The sequence below is a fragment of the Dendropsophus ebraccatus genome, chromosome 14 (genome assembly GCF_027789765.1).
Source record: "Dendropsophus ebraccatus isolate aDenEbr1 chromosome 14, aDenEbr1.pat, whole genome shotgun sequence".
In the NCBI taxonomy this organism is placed as follows: domain Eukaryota; kingdom Metazoa; phylum Chordata; class Amphibia; order Anura; family Hylidae; genus Dendropsophus; species Dendropsophus ebraccatus.
In genome coordinates this window covers 4,440,046-4,451,841 of record NC_091467.1, presented here as the reverse complement: position 1 = coordinate 4,451,841, position 11,796 = coordinate 4,440,046, and the positions used below count along the sequence as shown (strand labels likewise).

At 44.9% G+C, this 11,796-nt stretch overlaps 1 protein-coding gene across 2 annotated transcripts in view; it reads right to left on the bottom strand.

The window, feature by feature from the left end:
- Positions 1–1,137: 1,137 nt before the first annotated feature.
- Positions 1,138–11,796, bottom strand: part of ADNP (activity dependent neuroprotector homeobox) — a 30,946-nt gene continuing 20,287 nt past the window's right edge. For both annotated transcript variants that reach the window (XM_069952451.1, XM_069952452.1), the window contains 3 exons: positions 9,178–9,294; positions 6,302–6,394; positions 1,138–5,455 (listed from right to left, as the gene is read on the bottom strand). In XM_069952451.1, coding sequence (XP_069808552.1) covers positions 2,399–5,455; positions 6,302–6,394; positions 9,178–9,285 — 3,258 coding nt within the window. In that variant the 5' untranslated portion in view covers positions 9,286–9,294 and the 3' untranslated portion in view covers positions 1,138–2,398. The remainder of the gene's footprint in view (positions 5,456–6,301; positions 6,395–9,177; positions 9,295–11,796) is intronic.

The window sequence follows — 11,796 nt, the reverse complement described above, 5'->3', positions numbered from 1 at the left end:
AGGAAATACACAATGTAACCAGCCGGTCATCCAGAAGAGACCTAGAACAGCTCCTAATACAGGGGGCATAAAGGGGTCCCCCCCCCATACAGCGAGCGATCACAGGAAATACACATAATGTAACCAGCCGGTCATCCAGAAGAGACCTAGAACAGCTCCTAATACAGGGGGCATAAAGGGGGCCCCCCCATACAGCGAGTGATCACAGGAAATACACATAATATAACCAGCCGGTCATCCAGAAGAGACCTAGAACAGCTCCTAATACAGGGGGCATAAAGGGGTCCCCCCCCATACAGCGAGTGATCACAGGAAATACACATAATGTAACCAGCCGGTCATCCAGAAGAGACCTAGAACAGCTCCTAATACAGGGGGCATAAAGAGGTCCCCTCCCCCCCATACAGCGAGCGATCACAGGAAATACACACAATGTAACCAGCCGGTCATCCAGAAGGAATCGGTGTCTGTCTCCTCCAAAAACCACTGGAAGAATCCTTAGTGTCCTGTGTATATGCTCTAGTGCAGTCACACAACCTGCGGCCCTCCAGCTGCTGCTAAACTACAATTCCCATAATGCCTGGGCAGGATGGAGGGGCGCAGGTTGTTCAGTAATGTAATCTGCACTGGTCCTCAATGTTACAGCATCAGAACCCGCAGCACAGGTCAACCAGCCCCATAAGAACCGTTCTGTAAAACCCACGGGACTGGTTCCCAGCATGGCAGCAGACGGCCCTGGTGAGGGAAGGGATTCAGCTGCAGTAACTACCTATTGCTCATACAGTGTTAGGCCATGTCCACACAACATATTTTTTATGACAAGAACGGCCATTGTTTGCATTGAAACTTTTTTTTTTTTTTTTTTTTTTTAACAAGAACAGCCGTTGTTTCAATTGCAAACAGCCGTTCACACAATGTATTGAACGACCGTGGAAGTAATTGACTATTTTTGGCCGTTGTGCATAGAAATTAGTACAACTTTGTACTATGTTGTGTGACCACAGCCTTAATGGTCGCTGCAACAGGAATCCACTCCTCCTCCTCCTCACCATTGTCGTGGCCTGTGACCACCGCCAATACAAACTCTGGGTACTGTACACACGATACTTATCCACAGACTGGAGCCAAAGGTCGACATTAAGCACAATACAGCTTTTTATTTAGATGCTTAAATGAATACAAAGGGAAAGAAAGATCACAAAATACTACTACAACAGTGTGCCAAATATTAGATGGAATAAATGAACATCACTAGGTGGGCAACTAAATATACTAATAACGAAAATACGGCATTGTGTTTCCTCTTGTTTGATACTTTGAACACAATACATATTATACAGAGCTCTACCTTTAGAAAGGTAGCAGAATATGTCTAGCAAACATTTTGTGGTTTCTTAGATTTCTTGCAATGGATCTCCCTAGGTAGGAGCGTGAACACCAGAACATGCGGCCATTGTAAGGAAGCCTCTCCCATCAGCGGGAGCCCAGGCCGGGCCGCGGCCTCCCAGGATGGTCGCCTCGGCAGCACACTAGCACCACGGACACGTTCATATATAGTTACCTCTCTTCCAGGATACCAGGGTTTCCATCAGCTCATAGTTTGGGGGTAGCAAACAAAGTATCTATTACAATAGTCCAGATATATTTCATATGACCGACTCCATTCAGATTGTACAGATTATGTGCAAAAACCCAAGTTCATCAAAATTCATATTAAGTTTTTTTCATATTTTTTCTTTTTTTATGTTTAACTATAGCAGTTTCAAGCCTTTCGCTAAGTAAACTAGATACAGCGTTATTACACAGCAGGCCGTCACTAAATTAAAAAAAAAAAAAAAAACTATTGTGGGTGCACAAGAACAATTTCATCAGTCACTTTGAAGAAGTCTAAAATACTGTACAAATATACATTTTCACTATTCAGAATGAATTCATGATGGGGAGAAGCGGGGGAAAAAAACTGTATCCCAAAAATTCTATACACAGTGAGCCAGAAAATTCTGAATAACCTGCAGGGGAAGGGGGGACCTTGCGCTGGGTGAGGTTTGCCAGGGTCGCTCTGCATCAAGTTTTTTGTTGTGTTTTTTTTTTGTTTTACATTTTTTTTGTAAGAGAAAAAAAATAGAAAAATAACATGAATATCGTGAGAAACTCAAAGGAAAAATGCGGATAAAACGTGCATTTTGTATCATCCAATGTTGCTCGTCACATCGGTATGTGCCAAACGCAGGAGAGTGGAGCGAGCCATTGAAACAAAGGGTGGATATCCAGCGTCTGACGTCGTCCCAGGCAGGAGACCTACCACAAGTAACAGTTCTATGGGGTAGCTTACCAGTCCTGTTGTAATGAAAAGATCAGCTACGAGGCTGTAAAGACAGGTGGGGCCTAAAAACTCAACCTATACTTGTTGGCTACTGAGTCCTACTCCTGCTAGACTGTTGTGCATTTTGTCTGTAACAGTCATGTTAAAGTGATCGCCGTCTTCTCGGTCATTTGTGCTAGTTTTCCACTCCATTGGCTTCTCTGACAAGTTCTCCTCTTTTACGGACACTGGGGGTATTGAGAGCGACTTCTCTTTAGACCAGAATTCTTCAGCTTTGTCATGGAAGTTTATTTTGCATTTGGCTTCCTCCTCGTCGCTCTCGACTAAGTGATCTTTCTCGTTTTCTTGGCCATTTTCAGCATCTTTACTGTGGTTGGAATCATTGATGTGAACGTCCTGCTTCACCTCTGCTTTACTATCCTCCAAGTCTAGCTCTGACGGGACAGGTTTGCTGCTGGTGTGTCTGACCTCATCCTCTGGGTCAGGGACATCAGACTCTTCTCCATCGTTGTCAGAGCTGTCCAGAATGATTTCACTAGAGATATCATTGGCCTTTGACGGAGCGCCTGCATTTTGGTTTTCTAGCAATTCTACGGGTGGCTCTGAAAGACTTGCATTCTGTTCTGAATTTGGGGATTTAAGAGCTTTCTCAGGAGACTGCTCAATGACGCTTTCGCTGGAGTCCTCAGCGGCATTTTCAGATGAATCCGAGGAGGCGGACTCATTCAGCTTTTTCTTGTCCACCGTTTTACTAGCATTAGGAGCGGCCTGACTCTCATCTATGTTCTCAAACTTCCACTCATCACCAAAATCCATGTCATGTTTGACCTTATTCAGCTCCCTCATGTTGAAGCCGAGTAAGACACTAAGCTTGTATCTCTCACAATCCCGAGTGCACTTTTTCCTTTTGTTGCTGAAATGAGATGCTATATCATTCTTCCATAACCACAAGCTGGCCGCCAACTTTTCAATTTCTCTCCTATTCGCATAGGGCTGCATGTTGAAGTATTTTGTAAGGAATGTCTTTCTAGCTTCATAGGAGTCATCTTCATGGCCTCTGGGATCCAGGGCCAAGGCCACTGGCTCTTCAGGTTTATCATCTAAAATAATTGGGGCATCGGGGTCATCGTCTGGCCGCCTCTTCTTGGCAAGGGTCAAATCCATAAAGTCAGTGGAACGTTTCATTGAGATAGTTTGACCTGGGTTAATTTTTATGGTACCCCCCTTCTCTTGGCCATTCTGGGTTTTACCAACTCCTCTGCAATGTACAAGGTGCAGAGTAATAGTTGAAGCAGTCATGTTACTGGTATACACGCCTAGACAATGGATGCATTTGTAGGTGAGTTTTTTCTCTACGGGATGGACGGTCTGGATGACCTGATGCCTTTCCCTCAAATGATGGGCCAGGGCGTCTGATATGGGACCTTTTAAGATGGAAAAGCAGAGAGGACATAGGGTTTTGCCTACGTCTTTCTTATACGGCACAGCAGTCTGTGGCAAGTTTTTGACAGGCGTCTCCACAGGCTTTTCCACTGTCTTTGTTTGAGTTTTTGGAGGAGGATTAGCAGGTTGGTTCTGTGCGTGGTAAGCTACGGATTCAGCTGGAGCATCGCGCAGGTTGTATGTAGTGACCAGCAAATGAATATTTGTGTGGCTTCCTTGCTGTAATGTCAAGTCGAACGTTAAAGTGGAATCCGTTTTAGGCGCCATTTCTTCATCTGCATGAACCACTCTCATGTGGGCTGCCATCTTCTCTACGTCATTGAAAGTAGATCGACAGTAAGGACAGGAAAGGCCATGGATTAGCATGTGATTTAGCAACGTGTCTGTTGGCAAGTATCGGTTACAGTATAGACATTTGCTTGTGAAGTTATGGATTTTCATTATGTAGTTTGCCACTGCAGGAACCTTTTCCGCCTTGTGCTCCTTTTCAAAGTGAATGCTGTAGACATTTTCTGGAAATAACTCATTGCAAATTGTACAGATCTTCCACTTTTGGGTGGAGGAAGAGGAGTTGGCGGCTGCCGCTGCTGCAGCGGCTGCTGCGGCAGCTGTGGTGGGCTTTGCACCAGGCTGAACCAGCCCTCGAGATGCGACATGGGTAGGAGTCATGGAAGCTGGTTTAAGATGGCCGCCTGCAAGACTGGAGTTTCCAGACTGAAGAGAGTACCTTATAGGAGCCGGAGATCTTTGATCATTACCAAGAGAGTAAGTTCTCATGTTCCCACCAGGAAGCATCTGTTTCATGGACTGGGACTGTTGGGGGATATTAACAGAGGCATTACCACCCATTCCTAGTCTCATCTGCTGCCCGACAGGATACCCTGAAGACATTCCCTTTACTCCAAAATTATTCTGCTGCATGTGGACATTGGACATCATGTTAGAATTCATTGAGGGCTTTGGTATTGAAAGTCTATTCACCATTTGTTGAGATGGAAGAGTTCGGACATTTCCTTGGGACATTGGACCCATTCTTTGTGGAATGCCCATTGGTTTTTTATCTTGAGGCTTTGGAGCTATCAGCATCAATGGTTTGGATCTTGGAACGACCACATTTGTATGTCCTATCATTGCTGTTACTTGGTAGCCAATCCTCTCATGGTCTTCAATTACATGCTGAACCAATGTCTCATATGTCTTCGGCATAAACAGGCATCGCTTGCAATGAATGCTGCTTTCATTGCTTGGGCTTGCCCCTATAGGCACGGCACCATTCAATGATTTCTCACCACCCTTTGCAACATATGGTGCTGCAACATGCTGGAAATGTTCCCTGTAAATGTGTTTTCTCACCACTTCATAGAGAGGATCCCTGTAAGTGCACTTTTTACAGTAATAAACTGCTTGCTCCACACTGTCGGCCTGCTTAGGCTTAAGGCTATCCAGCTTGTTCTTATCTTTAAAAGCGCTGAGGACTGGGCTTGGTTGAGGGTTGTTTGGTGCATGGAACACCTTGATGTGCATTTCCAATGTCTTTCTGTCTCCATTGTAAGTACAGTACGGACAGTTCAGAAGGATCCGGTTCTCAAAGTCTTCGTTGTGGACGTTTCGAAAGTGACTTTTGTAAGCAGAGAAGAACTTTGATGAGAACGGACACTGGCTGCAGCAGAACTGTTTTGTTCTGTAGTCCTGAAAGAAAAGCGTAAAAAATTTCAGCAACACAACAGAAAAATGCCCCAGGTCAATCGCTGAGATGAGCAACATAAAGAGAAAACTTGAGAAGTCCAATGAAAGTACTCGGCTCTTCCAGCTTCAATGTCACGGCCCAGATGATTTATTGCCCGCTCAGCCAGTGAGTGACTGCAGCAGTGTCCCACCCCAGTCACCGCTTGGCTCAGCAGGCAATCAGTTGGGTACATGCGTTGCCACAGGCCAGCGGCTGTCAGCTGGACCTGGAAGTGGTGCTACACGGCAGGAGGATAGGCAAGTATACTTTTCTTGTTATGTTCCTGCATCCCATGCCATCCTGCTTTTTATTTCATGGGACTTCTCCTTTAACCTCTTTTACATCTACACACATCCTGCCAGTAAGTGTCTTCTGCTGGGCATCAGGTGGTTGCCTTGCCAACTGCCCTGCCCAGCACCAGCTGCGTCTCCTTGCACCAACCTTTGTGGTAAGGGCGGAAGACCAATGGTGGACATACACTTTAAGGTACAGTAGGTTTAAAAATGGCGTAGGAAATATATTTAGAAAAGCCACGCTCATACAGGTGTGGATATATGTCTACACTTGCCCACACAGATCCCATTAAATCCCACCCCTTTTCTCTAAGTGTCAGGAAGACAGAACATTTACATATTATGCGTGCACTTTAATTTGCAACTTTTCTACTGCAAAGTGCCACATATGCAGTAATAAATTCTCCATGTTACAAAGTTAAAGGATTTTATCATACAAGACCATGCAAAAAAAACAAACACAGACACAGGGGTCTTACTGTTAATTTGTCACCCATCAGAAAATGCAAAACCTACCTGATTTTTAGTGAGTGAGGGGTCCCACAGTCCGACATCGTCCCATGACGTGTTTTTAACATAGAAGTCATTGGGCTCAAACTGCTTAAATTCCTGCATAAAACAAGAAAAGAAGGCCGTGTGTGAGACACGAACAAAACCATACATTAGACATTCAGTCCCTTCAGATATGGAGTTGTGCCCCATTTGGTTCTTATTATTCAGTTAAAGGGGTTGTCTAGGGAGAAGCAACATCGAGCAGCTATTGAACATCATGCACAGGCAAAGCCACGATGCTCACAATATGCACCCAACCCTGTCATTTAGGAAAATATACCTCAAAGACTAACCAGGGAGGAAGTAAGCATTGGGGAGCAGAACAAGTAGGACCTCTTCCGCTCTTTGGATCACCCCTTTAATCTTAACAGTTTTTGCTTTTCACAACTCAGGTATTCTGCTCAAAATTAACTTTTAAAGGAAAAGTCCAGCAAAATTTTTTATTAAAGTATTGCAAGGCCCCCGAAAAGTTATACAAATCCCCAATATACACTTATAACGGAAAATGCACATAAAGTGCTTTTTTCCCCTCTGCACTACTGCATCAAGGCTTCACTTCCTGGATAACATGGTGATGTCACTTCCTGGATAACATGGTGATGTCACTTCCTGGATAACATGGTGATGTCACTTCCTGGATAACATGGTGATGTCACTTCCTGGATAACATGGTGATGTCACTTCCTGGATAACATGGTGATGTCACTTCCTGGATAACATGGTGATGTCACTTCCTGGATAACATGGTGATGTCATGACCCGACTCAAAGAGCTGTGCGGGCTGTGGCTGCTGGAGAGGATAATGGCAGAGAGATGCTCAGTGTCCCTCCAGTGCCCTGTGTCCCCCTGCCATCTTCCTCTCCAGCAGCCACAGCCCGCACAGGTCTGGAAGTCGGGTCGTGACATCACCATGCTATCCAGGAAGTGACATCATCATGCTATCCATGCAGTGAAGCCTTGATGCAGTAGTAAGTGCAGTGAAAAAAGCACTTTATGTGCATTTCCCGTAATAATTGTATATTGGGGATTTGTATAACTTTTCCAGGGCAATACAATACTTTACTAAAAATTTTCGCCAGACTTCTCCTTTAATGTGGTGCTGCCCAGAAGCACAACATAAACAGCCAATTCTTACAGCACTTCCCTGATGTCCTCCTACATTATGTTTGGTCCCTGGCTGAATTACCTCACCTCCCATACCAAGACTGATTGGTCTGGTAGTGACAGCCTGCCTGTCTCAGTCAATGATTGGATGAGGAAGCTGTTGCTGCCAGACAGTCTCTGAAATAGAGGCGGAATGATTCAGCCGGGGAGCGATGATGATGTAGGTGAACACACTGGGGAAGCATGGAGTGATGGGCTGCTTATGTTATGCTCTCCACCAGAGCAGCAACATATTTAAAGTTAATTCTGTGCAGAATACCTCTTTAGGACAAGTGCCATGAAAAACTTTTTCCCAGTAATTGAAGCACATTACAAAGTTATATAACTCTGTAATTTGCTTCAATCATCTATCTGCCTCCCTTCCCTGTCTTTTCCCCCCTCCACCCCCCACCAGGAAGTGTCCTGACTCACACAGACCTGATTACTGTCGTCACCGTCACCAAGCTCTTCTCTCAGCTCCTTCTCCTGTTACAACAGCCTCCCCCCTCCCCTGCCTTGTCAGGTGACAGGCTTGCTCAGCTCCCATTGGCTGAACAACTGCAAGCCATCACTTGTCACATGTCACTTGCTTATCTTCCCTCTGACTGACTCCGGCCCATAGGCAGCTCCCCCCTCCCCTCATACCCGCTCTCTCCTGCTGCCCTGGACTCAGTGAAGGAGTCATGTCACTAGAGAAGATGAGCTGAGGAAGCAGAGTCACCTGACAAGGAGGGGGAAGGGGAGGCTGGTGTACCAGGACCTAGAGCAGCCCTCCTGCTGATGACTCATCCTCACAAGAAGGAGCTGCCTGGTGACGGTGACGACAGTAATCAGGTCTGTGTGAGTCAGGACACTTCCTGGTGGGGGGTGGAGGGGGGAAAAGACAGGGAAGGGAGGCAGATAGGTGATTGAAGCATATTACAGAGTTATATAACTTTGTAATGTGCTTCAATTACTGGGAAAAAGTTTTTCATGGCACTTGTCCTTTAATCTTTACTTGGGGAAAAGTCTTGGATCAGCCAGATACACACTTTTGTAAGATACATTTCTCTTCTGAAACGTCCTAGAGTACAATCAAGCTCTCCATGATGCTGCATGATGTAAATGTTAAACTCTGCACTTTATGCCGCTCAGGATGGGACATTGATGGCCCAGAAAACACTTTTTTAGCAGAATTGTCATGTATAATGTGTGCTGAAATCAGTGTCCAAACTTCATCACATTACCACTTCTACAATGTAGCATTTTCTGCAAAAAGTTTTGTAACCCACAATGGTAAAGGAAAAAAAGAAAAGAAAAAGGCAACATGTTGGTGGTAGTGACACATTAGCCCCACAGAAGGGTAGGGACAACTTTGTGCCAAAAACTGCAGCTAAATCTACAGAATACAAAGGGCAGTTGTATACATTGGGCCTTACTGTGGACATGTGTTCCTGCAACTATAAGGCCCAGTTCACACTGAGCAAAAGGGGCGGAGTTACATGGCAGAGCCCTCTGCCATGCTTAGTGTCCTGCAGTGAGTGAATAAGAGGGCGCGCGCGCGTCCTCCCCTCTCTGCTCAAAGAAGTGGCATGTCAACCTCTCATACACTCACTGCAAGACACTGAGCACGGAGTTTTTGTTCAGTGTGAACTGGGCCTTAAACACTAAAAACCCAAAGGAACATTTACTAGGACTTCCACCCCAATAACACTCACGTCTACATGGTCTTTGCAGTACTCCAGGCCAATATCACCCAAGATCTTCTTCACCGTCTTCCTGGCTTTTCGTAAACTGCCCAAATTATTTACTGGAAGCTGGAACATTATTACCGCCTAGAGGAATAAAAAGAAAGAGGTTACATATAGTAAGCTAAAAATAAATAAATCACACATTAAACTAGTATACATTTTGAGGGGGATAACAAAAAAATAGGAAGATGACAGATCTCTGCAGTGTGGGGTCACTTCTGGAGATCAGGCAGGCCCTGAGGATTACCATCACCAGAACTACATGGGCCTCCATCCATTTCTGAGGTTAGACACGTCAAGGTAAAAGCCTCTGTATAGGCCTGGACTAACTTACGACCACAGTTAGATCCTGGGAGAGGTGGAAATATTCACCTCCTACCTCTTGCTCACAAAGCCCAGGAAACAGAACTGCGGATGCAGGGATCCTGTTTCCTGTCCAATGGCAGTAAGGGCCCTATTACACCAACAGATTTCTGACCAATTTATCTGACAGATTTTTTTAAGCCAAAGCCAGGAATGGATTTGAAAAGGGGAGAAATCTCAGTCTTTCCTTTATGACCTGTTTTCTGTTTATAGTCCGTTCCTGGATTAGGCGTCAAAAATCTGTCAGATAAATTGGTCAGATACCTGTTGGTGTAAAAGGGCCCTAAGAGGTGGGCCTGTCCAGGGGTGCAGTGATAGGGTGATACGGGAAAAATAAGTCACAGAAATAGCAATTCCTACAATCCCTAGAAGTAAACAGTAAGGGCTAGTTCACACGGAGTAAAACTGGCGGAACCCTGCCAGCCTCCGTGTCATACTGCAAGTCAATTCTCCAGAGCAGAGAGAGGAGGCGCGCGAGCCCTCCCATATACTGCCTGTATGACATGGAGGCTGGTGGGATTCTGTCAGTTTTACTCTGTGTAAACGAGCCTTAAAGAGTGGGTCAGTAGACTACAACAGAAAGTTACTACTCACACACACTAGGCTTTCATGTGCAGTGACAGAGCTGGAGGGGGGTACAGAGAAAGCAGTTGTAGTGCCCGGTGAGAGCCAATGGTCTCCCGGGGGAGGGTATTCGCAGGTAAGGGAGGACTACAGTACACATTTGGGATTGGGGCCCCAGAGCTGCAGATTGAGTCTTTGTTTTCAAGCATAACCAAATACAGTACAGTGCTGCCGAGGCATTTAACCATATCAGCATGGCAACAGCATCTGCTCACACAGAAGCCAAGAACTGCAAGCAGCAGTCACACTGTGTATATCTCACTATACCATAGGTCAAGGTGTTACATAAACTACAGGCTACAGTTACTGCCTGCAAGGAAGGATATCTAGAGAGGGGATATAGGAAGATGGGAGAGAACATTAGAAGTTGCAGGCCATAATCCTGGTCCACTGTTTTTCATGTGGATTTTGCCTGCAAACCATGTGGATAACAATTGCCTGTCCAACAGGATCTAACTCCAGTCTAATCCACAGCAAACATGCAGAAAATCCATGCTGAAATCTGGAGGTAGGTCCTGGACTTTTGGCACCGATTCAAAATATATTTCAGCCAGAAGACCCCGATGATTATAAGAGTGGTCAGGGAGCCGCGATCATTGGAGATTCTTGTATCCTGACAGAAGCTCAGTGCCAAGTAATACTTGTACTAATCCGCCCCATCAGCCAATACACTAGTGCTGAAGTCTGCCTGTGGGGGTGGCTAGCAATGCATTCCATTTACTGGGGGAGGGGGCTAGCGAGGCATTGCATATATTTAGGGGGGATCCTGGCAATGCATTTTGTTGTTCTGCACCCAATATGGAGTGGAGGTCAAATTGAAGCAATGTTCCTCCTCGCCTTCTAAGAGCCATAGCGCTTTTACTTTTACACTTACAGAACTGGTTGGTGGGTGTTTTTTGCGCCATTATCTCTAGTTTTTATTGGTATAGGAAAAATAGATTTTTTTAATTTAAGAAAAAAAAAAAAAAATCAGCAATCCTGGTTATTTTCACAACTTTTCATTTACGCCGTTCGCCGTGTTATATTTTAATAGATTGGACAATTCTGAAATGTAATGTGTTTATTTTTTAATATTTTAAATTTGTATAATGGGAAAAGGGGGTAATGTTAATTTGGGTTACTTTTTAAATAGGTTTTAAAACTATTTTTTTGTTACACATTCTATATTGCATATATAAATCCCATAGGGCACTTATATATGCTCTCACTGCAAATACTGACATATACTGCCATAGCATTCATCAGGATTATCGGCCTGAGAGCAGACTATGGAAGGATCGAAGATCCTGCCGATACAAGTGATGGGCGGGGGGGCCCGATCAGTCAAGGACAGGTGCTTGTCCGGGCACTGACTACCTTAAACACCCCAACTGCTATGCCTCTTAGAGTTTAAGGGGGTTAATGACAGGAAGCTGCGTGATGATGGTTGGCTGTCATTAGCTCCGACAACAACAACACTAAGGTATGCGGGAGCGCTCACAATGGAGCGGTCCCCCACACATTTAAAGGCCCTTCAGTCCAGCAACATACACATATATATATATATATATATATATATATATACACACACACAGATTGTGGACTTGAAGGGGTTAAGAA